This window comes from Squalius cephalus, assembly GCF_949319135.1.
Source record: "Squalius cephalus genome assembly, chromosome: 25".
Classification (NCBI taxonomy): Eukaryota; Metazoa; Chordata; class Actinopteri; order Cypriniformes; family Leuciscidae; genus Squalius; species Squalius cephalus.
The window spans coordinates 3,937,590-3,955,039 of record NC_137146.1 but is presented as its reverse complement, the minus strand read 5'-3'; the positions used below and the strand labels follow the sequence as shown (position 1 = coordinate 3,955,039).

Genomic DNA, 17,450 nt, shown 5'->3' with positions numbered 1-17,450 from the left:
CCCCAAGAGCTTCATTTCACATTTACTGCTGAATGCTGTTCTCAACTATTACAATCAATCAAAAGCCGCTGAAACTTTAGTGCAGGACTTTGAAGGAACGACACACTGATCAATGATGCAGTCCAACACAAATGTGCGCTTGCGTTCAGATGAAGCTTTATTGAATGAACAGCAATGGCAGCACATTGACAGACTGCTTCAGTATTGAGCTGTAAATCACGTGACGCTCAGATACGCTGGTCTTCACTGGAGAAACATCAGCACTCGGAGCTCTTGAGGAACGAGGCCTCGTGAGCAGCTCCGGCATGTGTTCCTCTGCAGACGAAGCGCTCTGCGGCTTCCCAGCGTGCTTTGCTGAGGCTCAGGACGCTGCTGCGACTGTAGAGACCGTCCCGCTCGCTCTCTGCGCTGGTCTGAACCCCCTCGGTGACCTCTGACCCGTCCAGCGTCCAGCTCACCGTCGCCCCCTGTGGAGAGTAAGAGCTGAGCAGGCAGAGCAGAGCGGAGGAGTCTCCAGAGATCAGCAGAGAAGAGGGAGACAGCAGAGACACGGAGGGAGACACGGAGGGACCCGCTGGACACACACACACACACACACACACACACACACACACACACACACACACACACACACACACACACACACACACACACACACACACACATACAAACACAAAACTCAATTATTCAGATCTGCAGCTACAATGTTCACTGGAACAGACATGGTAATGCAATATAAATCACAATCATTTAATCATTTCACTGTAATTCCACATTGCTCCAATTATTCATATACCATATACACACTATCCTGAGTTAAATTTGAAAATACTCTCCATTAGCTAAATTATTATTTACTATTAAGAAATGTACACTGTAAAACAAATATCGTAACTGCTTAAAGAAAAATGCTACGGTAAAAACCTGGGGCCAGTTGCATAAACATAGGCATTATGTTAAGACTGTGTCTTAAGAACTAGTATGATCAACTAGAAGTTAGGGGTAATCAGTCTTACTGTTCGGTGTAAAATTAGACCAATCTACGTATTTATGTTACTGACTTTAAAAAGTTATTAACAATTTTAAAGAATAAAATTGGATGACTAACTTGTAAGACTAGTCTCAACAGTTTATGCAACTGGCCACTGTTAAATGGTTAACGGTAAGTTCCCTTATACGGTGAAAACTGTAATAAATCTAACAGGACATTTCAGTAAAATATAATTACATTTAAAGTGTTTGATAGTAAAAAAGAACAAGTCTGGGGATCAAGAGATTCACGACTGCCTTTTTATTGTAAAATTTACAGTGTATCAATTATAAAATATGTAAAAATATAAATCAGTTCTCTGAAGGAAACATAAAAATATATGCTAATTTGTTATTTTCTGAATTAAGTAAAATGTTTAAACATCTCCATCTATTGTAAATTGATCATTTTATTGTGATTATTTATTATAAGATTTAGTAAACTAATTTATTGTTAATATAATAGTTTGAATTTGAAAATATTAGGCTAATATAAACATTGTTATAAAATAAACGTTATACACTCAAAAAACATTAAGCCTTTTTAAGATTCACGAATTTCAGTACAATTCCATTAAATTGAATAGAATAATCCTTACATATTATTTATACAATTAATCATTTTAAAAGTGTATTAAAATAGTTTATGTGATTCGTATTTATACATTTAAAAAAATTAAAATATGTTTTTTAACTCATTTAAAATTCTTAATATTAAAAATATGTAAGGATTATTCATTTCAGTTTGATGGAATTTTACTATACAATTGAAATTCGTCAATAAGATGTGAAATGTAAGTAAAGGTCATCAATAATATATTTTTGTAATATCACCTAAATTACGAATACTGTTGCCAAATGTTCTTAAATAACCTTAAACCTGCTTTTAAACACACACATCATATGTTTAATTAGGTAAATGAAGAAAGACTTACTTCTGATCACCAGTTCAGTTCCTCCACCGAAAGTGTACCACAGTGTTTCATTCTAGTGAAAGAGTCACACAAAAACCTCCGTCACACTCAAATGAACACATACACACACACACACACACACACACACACACACACACACACTGATATGAGACTCAACAGCAGATCTTCTCAACATCAACCATGACTGATCGAAAAAGAGCCAAATAATCTTCATCTAAAAAATAGTCCAAAGAATTAATCTTAAAAATAAATACTTGATATTGAATGAAGGCTGAAATCCTTTGTTTCATAATCAGTCCCGAAATGCATTCATCACATTTACAAACACATGTGATATAAACTCTGCTAATTCTATTGACCTGCTTTATAATGAAATCTTCAGCCAGATTTAGATGGTCATTCTCTATTGGATGACCTTTGACCTGTTATACAGTATCATGGATGATATAAATCTGCAGCTCAGGTATTAAATTCTCTCAGCATCAAAGTCTGAATGAAACTGATCATTAAAACAGTGTTTAGAGCGAGAAGATCGACCCAAAAGAACATGAAGTAAATCATGAGTTTCTGTTTCTGAAAATGATCCACAGAAGTTTATTAGCAAAGACACTAAAAGACAAAACAGTGTTTCTTCTGTCTTCAGGGAAATGATGTGGAGTGTGTTTGCATATTGATCAGATCTTCAGTGTGTGAGAGTGTTTATAGTGCTGTGAGTTTAACACTTCATCACTGACACACACAACAATCTTCATCAACATGACCTTCATCATCATCTTCATCTGGACTCTCACAGCGTTTGCTCAAGGTTTGTGGAGCACAAGTTTGATATTAATTCATTTCTTCAAGTATATTGTCAAAGTTTTGAGTGTATTTTCTTCTTGTTGTGTTTCAGAGTGTAGAGGACAGATCACCGTCACTCAGAGTCCCTCAATAACAGCAGAACAACCAGGAGGAACTGTGAATATCAAATGTAAAACCAGCACTGATGCGCTCATTTGGAGTGGGAAATACTATTTCAGCTGGTACTCACAGAAACCTGGAGAAGCTCCTAAACTCCTGATTTATTTGGCAAACACCCTCCAGTCAGGAACTCCATCTAGATTCAGTGGCAGTGGATCTAACAGTGATTTCACTCTGACCATCAGTGGAGTCCAGACTGAAGATGCTGGACATTATTACTGTCAGAGTTTTAATTGCAAAACAAATTCTAATGGTTGTGTGGGTGATTATGTGTTCACACAGTGATAAAGAGTCGTACAAAAACCTCCGTCAGTCAGAGTCACAGTGACTGAACTGAAACTGCAGCTGCTCAAAGGAGGATCTGAAATAACATCGTCACACTTGCATCTGAAATAAAACCATCTAAATTAATCTGACACTCTTAATAATTATAGAGGTCAGAAAGAGATTTTGTGCTCTTATAGATCAGTGACACAGTTGAGATCTGAGTGATTTCAGTTTGCCTAATTGCCTCCTTTTATTAATAATAGACTTTAATTTTCATAATAATCATGGTAATTTCATTTGACCATCCTAACATGTGATTTGTTTACTATGCACTGTATTCTGCAGACAGTAAGTTTTATATTAGCTTGCTGTTTTAATTGTAGCTCTGATCAACAGTTCAGTTTAGACACGCCTCTCCCTCCCTCTGCACCAATCAGACGCCTCTGATAAGAAAGAGAAAAATTTTAATTTTGCGTTTTTAACTGATTTTTTATTGAACATGTATTCACAAAACTATGAGAAGGTATGGGAGCTGACGATAACATGACCTGATAAACCTCAGTGTAAACTGATGAATATTAACAAACCCGTTAAAATGGTGAGCAACAGGATAAACCATTTCATCAGGAACTTACAGAAACCTGGAGAAACTCCTGAACTCCTGATTTATTATACAAACCTCCTCAACAGTGAAACTGAGCGAGTTAAACTCATATTTCATCATCAGGAGTGATTGTGTTTCTCAATAGAGCAGATGTTCATCGTTTTTAAGAGTTTGATTTTCCTGTAATACCAAACACTTAAAATAACTGTTACGCATAAAAACATTGTAATTTGTAAATGTAGACTTGGTATTTAATGAACAAAATGTGGTTTTGGGCAGAAAATTAACTAGTTGGCTTGTGTGACGTAGGTGTGTTGCTGTGTTAAGAGTTTAGAAAAAGTACTTTAAGTATGTGTTAATGCTTGTTAGTAATTGTAAAAAACTGTAATTCCCTGAATAAGTGGAGCGATACTCAGAGCTGGAGTCGAGTCTCGTGACAGAAGCAGATCCTCCATCATCACACACAGATGTGTTTAACCTGCAGCTTTAGTGCTGGATTTCACAGAGACTCTTTCTGCAAGTTTCATCGTTACGCGACAAGAGACTGATCTGAGTGTAGAGCTGCTCCTTCATATTCAACTACTCTTTAGTCGACTAGAAGAGGCTTAGTCAACTAAAAAGTTTATTCGTCGGTTAGTCGCAGAAAAAAAAAAACTTGTTGCGAAGTCACTCAGTTTATGAGGGACAGATAGTTACCGGCGGTTCTCTGTAGTTTGCCCGTGAGCTTGAGCGCTGATTAGCCGATGTATTATATCACCATAATAATCCACTCGTTAAGCAGGATCAAATTACACTTAGAAAGATCGCTAAACATCAACTACACCACAAACATGGTCTAACTTAGCGCAGTTGGGATACAGTGTAACAATCTGTGTTATTAACAATACACATAGAAGGAAAACTTACTTTGTCACAAACTTTCTCTTGCACATAAACACTTCACATGAATGCGTGCACGCGATATGATCCCTTTATGCCCAGCTCCACTACTTCCTGAACTTCAGCCAGCTCCTTTGTTTCCTGTCTGCCATTATTGGACAAACTGATTAATCCAGGTGTGTCTGATTATTGTTACTGAGGTCAGGCACACCTGGATTAATCAGTTTGTCCAATAATGGCAGACAGGAAACAAAGGAGCTGGGCATAACCTGTACTACGTTATTTGCGTACAACTCAACTTAAAATATCACACTTATCATCTGTAGCAGAGCGCAACGCTGTTGAGTTGCACAAACTGAAAGAGCTTTGGTCAAGAGGCAGTCTCGACCAACATCGAAAAAATGGTTAACACTTTACAATAAGGTTCATTAATGTATTAATTAACATGAACTAACAATGAGAAATACATTTGTTACAGTACTTATGAATCTTTGATGTTAGTTAATAAAAATCCAGCTGTTCATGTTCGTTCACAGTGCATTAACTAATGTTAACAAATACAACCTTTGATTTTAATAATATATTAGTAAATGTTGAAATGAATATAAACTAAGATTAATAAATGCTGTAGAAGTATTTTTCATTCTTAGTTCATGTAAACTAAGGTAGTTAACTAATGAACCTTATTGTAAAGTGTTTCCAAAAAACGTTTTCTCACATAAATTAATGCACGAAATTTGAGACTGAGATGTTTATACCATCTGCAATGTGATTGACTGGATTAGTTCCATCGTACAAACTAAAAGCTCATGTGGCCTGTTGGATCTCATCATAGCGTCTGTGACTGCTCGAGACTGGCTCAGATCATGTCACTGCTAATTAACAAGTGCTGATTTGGCCAGGATCCGGGGGGGTTGTCACAGACCTTGGAAATCTGTCTGTGACGGCAAAATCCGGCCAAAAGTCAAATATAAGCTTGCCTTAAGTCACTCAAATGTTCATGATGGATTACGACGACTTATTTCTTTTGTCTGCAATCTGATATTGTTCATTTTGTTGTAGTCTCAATGAATAAGGCCCAGGTGAGCCACTGGCAGTTGGAGTGTGTGTTTGTGCTGTCTAACTTGGAATAAATTTTTTATCTCTATCTGTGCAAGATGTAAATTTCTAGCAAGTGCCTAAGACTAAAGCATCTAACTGTCCAGGGAGGTAAACTCATCAGCAGTGAAACGGGCGACAAAGATGTGAACTTGGGTGTTCTGGGCACATGTTCCCCGGGGAAGAAAGATGTTTATCAGTTTTATATAATCAAGTGATAATATATTATAGAAACCTCACTTGAACAAGCTGAGAACTCGAGCTCAAAATACTAGAAACTGTTAGCATGACTGAAAGTTTGAAACATCTTTTAACATTGCCTTTTTTTTTTTAGCATGGCCTTGTTTCATAAATTGTTACCTGCAAATTTAAGTTTTAAGATTTGTAGGTAAAATTGAATCAACAGTCATTTAGTCAGTTATGGTAACTGATCATGATCAATTTTGTACCGTGCTTTATTGCATAGTGAATGTAAAGCTACAGATACTGGAGGAAATATATAGCGGCAAGCAACAATTAATGAGGTTCAAGCGTTTTAAGTCCATAAATTATCAATGATCAAGAATAGGCTAAAACACATACACAAAAGAAAGGCTAAAACAATACTACTTAATACACCCTAAGCATGCTCACACACATTGTTGTAGATACAGATGTTTGTAATAAAAGATGGTAACAAAATGTTTATTCCAAATCTCCTCTGTATAACATTTTCAGGGTTCACAATAATTGTGGCACAATTGTCAAACTGAGAGCTCAGTACAAATGAAGTGATAAACTTTGACACAATGTGATTTTAAGTGTTATAATAGTGATTTTATGTCTAAATATGAACGCAAAAGCAAAACTTGAGAAAAAGAGCTTTATTATTAAGGAGAATTACAATTATAATCGTTGGTTTGCATCTCCACTAAAGCAAAGCAATTTTTCCATAGCAACTTCATTAAGCAGGCTTAAACACACACAAAAACATTACTTAAAAAAAAAAAAAAAAAAAAAAAAAATATTTGGAATATGTATTGGGAAAATATCTTTTTTCAAAATGACCTATTCTCAATATTTGTTTTATTTATGTATTTATTTATTTAACAGGGACCATACAGTCAAACATAGTTTCAATACAAAGCCTGTAACTGATGTGCAGCATATAGAGTTTATAGCTAATGCTAATTTTCAACTCCTGTCCATTTCTAAGTACATTATAAAACAGATACATACAAATAAAAAACACATTTCCTCACTCACTCACTCACTCACTCACTCACTCACTCACTCACTCACTCACTCAGAACAACAACAATTAGAAATGGTTACAGTTTTAATTTGCCTTTAGCCACAACTTAATCCTGCAGTTGAACTTTTTCAGGTCAGATATGACCTTAATGTCAGATGGTAACGAATTCCAGAGCATACCGCTCTTAACAGAAAAGGCTGTCTGTGCGAAGCTTGTCCTGCAGTATGGTATTGTACAGTTATGATTTGTGCTGCTTCTGGTAACTCTTTTGCTGTTCTGTTTTTGAATAAATTTACTAAGTGGCAAATTATTAATACACTTAATTTGTTTAAAAAAAACAAATTACTGAAGCTTTCAAAGCTTAATATATTATATATGTCTCGAGGATGTAACAATGATGGTAACGGATTGACTTTTTAGTCAAATCTTCCAATAAACAATTGTTTTGAAACCGCAGAGGTATATCAGAATAACCCTCTAACATCACTTTTCAAAGCGTAACCACAACACACGTATACAGCAAGTGTAGTCCCAGAGAATGCATGGACTGATGAAATGTATACTTAAATGCAATGAAATTCACACTGAATATAAGGATTTGCCAAAGGCAAAAAATGTAATCAAACACCTTCAATATCATCTGAAATGATCTCACATACTTAAAATTCAGGAAAACAATGCATATAGTTGATCTGATTAGGGGTGTGACGGTTAGTATATAACCATGAGACAAACGGTTATAGTTGAACACCGTCATTAGAACTCTATAACCGGTATGGTAGACATGGTTTTTACCACTTAATGAAGTTTTGTTTTGTAAATCGTCAGACATGATTTTTACCACTTCATTAAGTTTTGCTTTGTAGAAAGCCTTTCTTTAAAGCGAATTTCGTTTTGTACAAATTGTATCTTAATTTTAATAAATGTTTCATCAACCAATTGCATGTATTTAATAAATAAAAATCAAATATAGCAGACAATATAATAACCGTGACAGCATTCACTTGCATTGCATTGTGAACTAGAGCGCATCTCATCGTAAATGAATGAAACTCAGTGTAGGCCTATGCCTCATACATATGAATCACAATCACAATCCTTGGGCATAATTCTTGCATACATATGCCAGGTTATTACTCCTTTGGACAATGCCTTCCTTTAGACAGTTCCATTGCTTCCTGCAATAAGACAGAAGTTGTTAGTGTGCTCGTCGCTCTCTGGTTAATTCATTCGAATTCATTAAATACATACATGTATATATATATATTACAGGGCTACTTTATTTCACTTCAGAATTCTAAGCTTTCTGAGCTGTAGATAAACGAAAATTATTTCCGGACTATATATCTGTTCCGTTCCGTCAGATTTTGCGCTGCAAAACATTCATGAGTCATGCAGCTGTTATCTTGTCCATGCTGGCAAATAATCATGACCATCCAAAATGAATTATATAAATAATTTTAATAGCACGGCCATTCAAAACCAGGGTATATCATGTGCATAGTAAAACGATCACCGAAAATAATTTTGGGTGGGAATGAATGTAAACACAGATATTGGATACCAGTCCTGTCTAAAGTGAATGTAAACAGGCGGGCCAAAAAATCGGATATGGTCAAAAGATCGGATCTGTGCATTAAGACTTGCAGTGTAAATACAGCCTTGTTAAGTCCACATGTCATACTAAAAAGAACCACAGGTCAAGAGCTGTAGTTTCAACCACAAATCTATGTGATGATGTTTGCGAATATTCATTGGAACTATGGTTTTAGGAAACACCAAATCGTTGAATTATGTTGCTATCTTGCAACCATAGTTGGCTGACGATGCTTTTGGGAACCGCACCCAAGAATGTTCATCATTAGTAGCAGAAAACATTCCCTGTCAAAATATAGTCACTATGCATTTTAAATGGCAATCTGTTAGTGAACAAACTCCATCGCACACCTGCAAGTGATAGGTGCGTAGGATAATAAGACCAACCAGGTGGATCGTTTCAACAGACAAGCAATTCCCGCACACTATCGTAACTTGCAAAGAAGTAATATTTATTCACACAACGTTTCGGTCACACGACCTTCATCAGGAGTATACAAATGTTCAAATTCATCTGTTTTAAGATAAACACATGACCAATTAACAAAGCTCCATCTGTAAACAATTAAGCTCATTAGGAGTATAAAATTAGCATCACATCATAATCAGTTACAAATTATGATAGTTACAACAATCAATAAAGATCCCACTGTACACTGTAAAAAAAAAAAAAACGTAAAAAAACGGCAATTTTCTGGCAGCAGGGGCGCCAGAAAATTTCTGTTAAAAACCGGAAAAATACTGTAAAAAAATGGTAATTTCTTCCCGTTGTTTTTACAGAAAAAAACTGTATATTTAACATTGGATTTCAGTAATATGATATAATGTTAATTTACCGTCCTACTGAAGTATTAATATCTGTTTTGTACACTGATAACCACCAATCACAGCAGTGATGAGACTCACATGATCAATCAAAGCTCAACACAAGTAGTTCTTCCACAAGAAAGTTAATACTAATATATATAGAAGCTGCACAGTGTCATTCACACAAACATTAAACACCATCATGGTAACACATGAAATTTTAAAAATGCAATAAAAATTAATTTAACAACATTTAATGTAACATAAACCCCTAATGTACATAACTGATTAGAAAAAACGAAGAAAACTATGAAGAAACATAGTTATTTCAACAAAAATACATCAAATGTTAAGTGTCACAGGGAATTGTGGGAATGTCAATTTATGGTTTTTCACTGTAAATTATACAATGAGTTGTTTTTTCACTTTCAAAAACTGTAAATTTAACGGTATGTTACAGTAAAATTACATTAAATGTACCGTTAGATCTATCACAGTTATTTACCGTATATAGTACGGAAACTTTCTGTTAACCAATTAACAGTTTTTCACTGTAGCATTTTTACAGTCTTTTACCGTTAAAATTACGATAATTTTTTACAGTGTAGGTTAACAAGATCATCTAAAACACATAATCAACACGTCGTCATCAAACAGCATCCAATTGTTACAACAGTCAGGCTCCATAGCCACTCAAACTCATTGTGAATACATAGTAGAAACAACACATCATTCAAAACAATTACATCACTATAACATTACATTAAATGGTGCTTCATCGTTCATACCCATAGGTAATAAAGTTTGAAGGGTGTAAATCCAGAACAGTTCGCGTCTCTGTAGAAGTAATTCAATGTCTCCACCTCTAGGTGGCAAAGTTACTTTCTCAATCCCACAGAAACGTAAAGAGGTAACATCATGATTCAAATTTAAAAAGTGTACCGCAACTGGATAATTCATATCTTTTCTTCTGATCGAACTCTTATGTTCACTAATTCTTTGTTTCAATTGACTTTCCCACATAGCATACCACAAGGACAACGGATCAAGTACACAACATGAGTGGAAACACAAGTAATCACAGATTTGATGCTATATTTTTTACCAGTTCTAGGATGACAAAAAAATTATGTTTTAAAAGTATTATTACACTGAGCACAATTCCCACAACGATAATTGCCCTTCTGTATAGGACTCAGTAAACTCTGAGATGCACGAGGACTAACGCTCTGAAAACGAGCATGTACCAAGCTATCTTTTAAATTCCTGGCGCGTTTATATACAATCAAAGGAGGATGTCTAAAAATATCGTTCAACTCCGGATCAGAAGACAATAAATGCCAGTGTTTTTTAAAAATTGATTTTATCATATAGGACTTAGGTGAATGTGTTGTAGCCTAATACAAGCAAAAGAATACTTTCTTGTTTTCTTTGTCTTCTTTTTTTAGCAATTCAGACCGTGTCTTTTTAAAAGCTGTATTGTATCCTTCTTCGACCCAATCCAAAGGATAACCTCTGTGCAAAAATGTATTTTTCATGATTTTCGATTTCTCAATAAAATCGGAATCAGAATAACAAATCCTCCTCAATCTGTAGAACTGACTCTTAGGCAGTCCTTTTTTAAAAAAAGTTGGATGAAAACTGGTAGCAAGTAAAAGTGTGTTACGATCAGTCTCTTTTGTAAACAAAGTTGTAGTCAAACTGCCTTCGTTCTTCTGTACCCACATATCGAGGAAGTGTACTCTAGACGAATTAATTTCAGAAGTAAATTCTAAGTCGTCAACCAAGTTATTCAAATATGTCACAAATTCTCGAGCCTCATCGTGATCACCCAAAAAAATACAAAATATATCGTCAATGTATCTATACCACTTGATGATCTGTGAATAGAAAGGATTATTTTCTGTATTCAATACATAACTCTCCTCAAAAAACCCATAAATAAATTGGCATAGTTAGGGGCAAAATTCGAGCCCATTGCTGTCCCACTTATCTGAAGAAAAAAATCCATATCGAAACTAAAATAATTATATTTCAAAAGGTACGAAGCCATCTCGACGATAAAGTCTGACGGTGGATTAGAGTCCTCGCGTAACAAAAGGTAATGTCTAAGTGCAATAAGTCCTTTTTCATGTGAAATGTTGGTATATAAACTTATGTCCAAAGTTAATAATAAAGAAAAATCCGGTAAATCATACACCTCAGAAATCTTATTGATAAAATCAGTGGAGTCTCAAATGTAAGATGGTAACGAATAAACAAAAGGTTTTATAAAAAAATCAACATACTGAGATGAATCAACATACTGCATACTGAATCAACATACTTAAATGGCAATCTGTTAAATTTGTGTCAGATGTTTTGGCCAATGCGCAGCCCATCAAAAACATTGGGGAATCCAGCAGTAGAAGCATCCACTACAGGACCTCTAGTGATAAAATTGTTGCATGTGTGAACACCCCATAATACTTATCTAAAGGGAAATACTGATTTACAGCACTTCAGTCCTTGGTTCTCCATTTAAAGTCCTCTATTTAAGAAACCTATAGAGGATTACAAATAAAGATGATAAATACAGTTACTATCTACATGCATTGCTGTCAGAGCCAGAGATAAACAAGTGAAGTCTGGTCAGCACAAATAATTAATATAGATTTCAATGGACTATTTCAAGATTTTGGTCCTGCCAGTTGAAGAAAGTTTATCAGAGAAAATGATTAAAAAGATGGTGCCCAGAATCTGTATTTATGTTGTAATACTCACCAATTCTTTTAGTCTTGTAAAGGTAAAAGCAGAGCGCTGCAACTAAAACTACTACAGCTACAATCGCAATTCCAATAACCAGGGTAGTGCCTTCATTGCAGTCAATGCATTTTCCATCTGCAAAAAATTTTTTAAATAATAATAAATGGACAAAGTTACTGTATGTAAAGTCTAAATGCCTACTACATTTAGAAAATTCAATTCCATTGTTGATAGTTATTTTAAGGTGTCATAAAACACTAAACTACATTTTCTGAGATTTTATAAGGTTTTTGTGTAGCACATTAATGGATGTTAACATTTTTGTCTGTAATTTTAAATTGTAATAGAATCCTTATCTAGGCACTATTTTTGACTTTCGGGTTTAAAATCTTCATAGTGTCAATGTCATAGGTTGTGATATTTTCTCTCATTATGGTGTACTGATAATTATTCATGAGACATTTGTGCACTTATCCTATGAGAGACACATTTAAGGATCACAAGTGTTTGTTTTCACTTTCTATGTGGCATAATTTCTCTTTCATAGACCCTGAGTCTCCATCCATTCTGAGTGTAACCCTCAGTAAACACTGCAGGTGTCATGATGGTCACAAACATGGAGATGTAACACTAATTTCACTAAGCTGATTGGTAACTAAAAACTTACACATCATGCTTTCAAGTTGTTTCATGTAGGCACTTCCACCAGCGTTTCCTCGGAGGAAAGAGCCCTACTCTAATGATTAAATACTTTCACTTTACCTACCCCATTTGACAATAATTGGTTCTTTGATAGTTCTGTGGGACACAAAACAGTCATATTCTGCTTTTTCATCCTCCTTGATGTCCACACGCTTCCTCAACTGGAAGGTTCCATCATTGTTTGGTCTGGTTCCTGTGGATTCAATCTCAACAGCAGGCAGGGATGTGCGATATTTTCTTATGGTCACCACCACATCTTTGGGGTATAAACCAGTGGCCATACAGGTGAGTTTCAGCTTAGTTTTGTCACTGGCAGACTTTTTTGCAAACACGTGAACCTTTGGAGGAGCTGCGGACACAGATTATCAATCAGTTCTATCTCTATGACAGCTGCAGATAATCAACAAATACAAATACTCTACATTTACTCACAGCCCTTTCTGAGCTCCTCGTCTCCATATTCTCTGAATTTGTTGAGCCAGTCCACACACTCTTTCTCCAGGTAGCCCTTAGTGTACTGGTTCAGGATGGGCACATTATCCCATTTCCTCTTGGTTGGAAGAGCTGCGTCAACTGGGGCAACCCACTGAGACTCCTTATCATCAAAAGACAGGAAGTTATCGCCATCATAACTGTACTCATCAATGCCTTTGGAAAACTTAATTTCCTTTCCGTCTTGATCAATTTCACAGCCATGTCTCCACTGAAGAACATGAACATCTGAAAGGGACAGAAAACAAAATGTTTTTCAGATAATAATAACAATATAATGTAATAATTATGGAGGTAAATATGTATCAGTATTTCTCACCTGAAGCAGTGTCGTTCATACGGTCAATCAGAATTTTGACATTCACATTAAACCACTGTTCTTTGCTCTTTCTTGACTGGGTGCCTTTTTCCCAGTAATCCTCCTGCATTTTCTCTTTCATCCAGCGCTGTGTGGGAATCTTTCTCTTTTCCTTGCTATTGTAATAGTCAATCTGTCTGTCATCTAGAAGACCCATAGCTGTGAATTCATGGATGCCTGGCATATCGACAGGTTTGGACAAGGCTGTGTAAATGTAGTACAGGGAGTGTTTGTCTGTAAACCAAATGAATAAAATAGACTGTATGAAACAAGTGTATGTGATCAAATTGGTTAGTGAAGGAGAGAACAGTTACAGAAAAAACTAAAACTAAATCTATTGTAATTAAAAAAAATAATAATAAAAAAAAAGACCTATAATTAGCTGAAGGCTATTTAATAAAAGTGTGTGCCTACTTGGATCTGAAATAGTTTCACTATTTTCAGGTTACTCTTTGGTATATCCAGATTGTATTATGTTGAAAAAGTAATCTGAGGCGGCTAATCCTGGTATCGGATCATATGAACAGTAATAACTAGGCCGCTGCCATGTTGATCGATGTCAAATTATGGAAAGTATTTTTTATTTTTTTATTTAAAATTGTAACAACAACATTTCAGTCTTTCCAGTTCACATTCGTTATAATATTAACAATACAATATGTTAAAGGTTGAAAAAAAAGGGAGAAAAACAACAAAAACAAAAAACAAAAAAACAATCAAGTTACCAATAAAGAAAAATACATTTTGTGACAGATTTGTATTCCATGACAAAAATAGTTCCAGTGACATATTATCCATTAAACATTTCTGAATGAATGTTCATTATTGATATGCATTTCTTGTTTGTAATTAATTTAAGAGACTTAAAATAAAAATCCACCTCTATCAAAAACAACTTAAATGATGGTGAAGAATTCTGGAATTTACATTTATGGATATGAAACTTGCCTAACAAAATGTAAAGGTTTAGTACATAGTTTCTTTTCTTTGTATTCAAAATAAGTGATCATGTTCTTCCCCTCAATGTTGATTTTGTGTTTTGTTTTACATAATATATAATTCTCAAGTTCTTTCCAAAATGCATTACTGTATGAACAACCATAAAACAAATGGGTTACATTTTCAAGTTCATTTTTACAAAAAGTACATTTATCAATATCAAGAAATCTTGAAATGTACATCTTAGATGGGTATATGTTATGTAGTATTTTTAGATGTAATTCTCTAATTTTATTTGTGACACAGTATTTAAAAGGAACAAGCCATGCCTTCTGCCAATTAATATTCATAAAAATAGCATTCCAAAAAAATTTCCCTCTAGGTATTATTTTTTTGGCATTGTAGAAACATTCTCTGATATGTTTATTAATACATTTTTTGCTTAGAATGTCAATACCGTTTATGTAAAGAATGTTAGGAGTAGTGCGTTGTACATTTGCTCTACATAGCTTTTCATTAATTCTAATATTCCACTGGGAATAGAGTTAATTACTGAGCTAAATTCTTTACATTTTACAGGGAAAGTTTTCTGTGTAAGAAAGTCTTCATAGCTAAGAAGTTGACCATTAGGGCTAAATAAGTCTTTTAAATAAATGCTATTTTCCTTAAAAAAACAAGGGAAGCAGGTGGAGGAGTTGACGAGAAGACGCCAGATTGCGTGGGTTGCCGCAATCATGAAGACATTTTTTAATTTTAATAAACCAATACAAAATATTGTCTTCTAAAATTCCCATAAAAATGGTTCTACCATGTGAGGGTGAGACTGTGGTTTTCTTGGACAAAGTTGTCATAGTCTGCTGTGCTCAAACATGTGTCCAAGTGTTGTGCAGTGATTGCTAAATCAACTGGTTTGTAAAAACGTTTGTTAAAAGTTGTACAAAGCAATAGGTTGTGTATTGTATATTCTTTGATGACTTGTAGGATAGTTGATGAATTATGTTGATTTTGTGGTTCATGTTAGCAGACGATAAAGCCAGGCCACATGGCATGAATCAAATAAATTATATTTATTTTGTTTTCAATGAACAATTTGCTTTGATATTCTGTACATCTTTTTACATGCCTTTTTAAAATGTTTGTGAATCAAGGTTTTATATAACTGCTTAATAAATACATTAAGTGACTTCTCTTTCTGTACTGATTGCATCCACAAAGACTCTAAGGAACGTTACACATAAACTGGGATGGGCAAAGATACACCAATCTATTTAGAAGGGATTTATAGCTCTTAAACTCCTGCAAAGTGTACGCACTCAATCCAAAAACAAGGTTAACGATGTCCAGATTTATGAGCGGTGGTAACGTTAGTGCGTCTGGATCGGTCTGGATCTATAATCCAGTCTTGGGCAGCTAAATCATATGGATCAACGTTGTTTATCGTGGAAATTTTGTCCAAATATCGTTTTTTGGCAGTGGCATTTAGTTTCTCCCGATAGGGTCCCTTCTCTTTTTCTTTCAATTTCTTCCGTTCTTCTTCAATTTTACCTCGTTTTAGCCAAACACACCCAACTATTACATGTCATAGCAACGAGCGGCGAAAAGCTAAACAGAGACCGCCGCCGCGTGCCTGCAAGCATGGTACCCACGTCCCATAATGCAACACTGCGTGACGTACCTTCACATGCCTATATATTTAATTATATAGGCTAAGTATTGATACACTTTTAAATTCCATGTACTATGTAACATAAATTCGTAATCAAATTTCAAGACCGTATGCGTAAAATGTTACTTTCACTTTCTCCAACAAACGCAGCAAAATAATAATCATTTAACGTTACCCGTTTGAACTGAAGACAAAGTCCCACAAAGAAAGAAAAAGCAAAGCAGAGTAAAACTCTTTGTCACGACACCCGTTTCCATGATTTATAATCTTCTGATTAGGCTATTTAATTCCACTGATGTTTACTGTGTCGGTCTGAACTCAAGAACTCAAGATCACGACTGTAATCATCTGATCTGGGTGCACAAAATAGCGGTGATGGGGATTTGAACGGAATGAATGGAAACCTCTGGCCTTTAGCGCCGATTCTCCTTCTTCTTCTCTTGATTAATGGCGGATTGCAAACAACTTTTAGGTGCATACCGCCACCTACTGTACAGGAGTGTGTAACATCATGCTATTTGTTTAAAGGGATAGTTCACCCAAAAATGAAAATTCTGTCATCATTTACTCTCCCTCAAGTTGTTCCAAGCCTGTATGATCTCCTTTCTTCTGCTAAACACAAAAGAAGATTTTTTAAAGAAGGTTGGTAATTAAACAGTTGCTGGTCCCCATTGACATCCATAGTATTTTTTTTTTCCTATATGGAAGTCAATGGGGTCCATCAGTCGTTTGGTTACCGACTTTCTTCAAAATATCTTCTTTTGTGTTCAGCAGAAGAAAGAAAGTCATACAGGCTTGGAACAACTTGAGGGAGAGTAAATGATGACAGAATTTTCATTTTTGGGTGAACTATCCCTTTAAGTGTTCTCATATTCTACCCATCAACCCTGTGTCTTTAAGAAATTTAAAAAGTGCAGTTCTGGTGATTCTTATCCCTTATCCCTCTCCTTCTGTTCCCAGTATCCCCATCAGATTCCACTTCCACCCTGCTTCCTGAATCCCATCAACACCTGTCTTTCCACCTGGCTAATATACAGTGCAATGAGAGTGCAGATAAACTAGCAAAAGATGCATTACAGCAGGAAATAACCGTTCCAATTCCACTTGGAAAAGGAGAAGGAAAAGCAGTGATTAGAAAG

At 35.2% G+C, this 17,450-nt stretch overlaps 1 protein-coding gene and 2 long non-coding RNA genes across 3 annotated transcripts in view; 1 reads left to right on the top strand and 2 right to left on the bottom strand.

Moving 5' to 3' along the window:
• Nucleotides 1-17,450, top strand: part of LOC307153405 — a 169,809-nt gene that overhangs the window by 92,031 nt on the left and 60,328 nt on the right. The gene's annotated exons all lie outside the window — the stretch shown is intronic.
• LOC307153403 lies at nt 135-4,757 on the bottom strand. The gene is made up of 3 exons (XR_013820145.1): nt 4,702-4,757; nt 1,965-2,016; nt 135-574 (listed from the first exon to the last, which is right to left on the bottom strand). It is a non-coding gene; the product is annotated as an uncharacterized lncRNA (long non-coding RNA).
• On the bottom strand, nt 6,623-16,752 carry LOC307153377 (H-2 class I histocompatibility antigen, Q10 alpha chain-like). The gene is made up of 7 exons (XM_079862815.1): nt 16,487-16,752; nt 13,668-13,940; nt 13,289-13,576; nt 12,921-13,205; nt 12,173-12,289; nt 11,897-11,952; nt 6,623-8,212 (listed from the first exon to the last, which is right to left on the bottom strand). The coding sequence occupies exons 1-6, from the start codon at nt 16,566-16,568 to the stop codon at nt 11,930-11,932; spliced, it is 1,068 nt and encodes a 355-aa protein (XP_079718941.1). The 5' UTR covers nt 16,569-16,752; the 3' UTR covers nt 6,623-8,212; nt 11,897-11,929.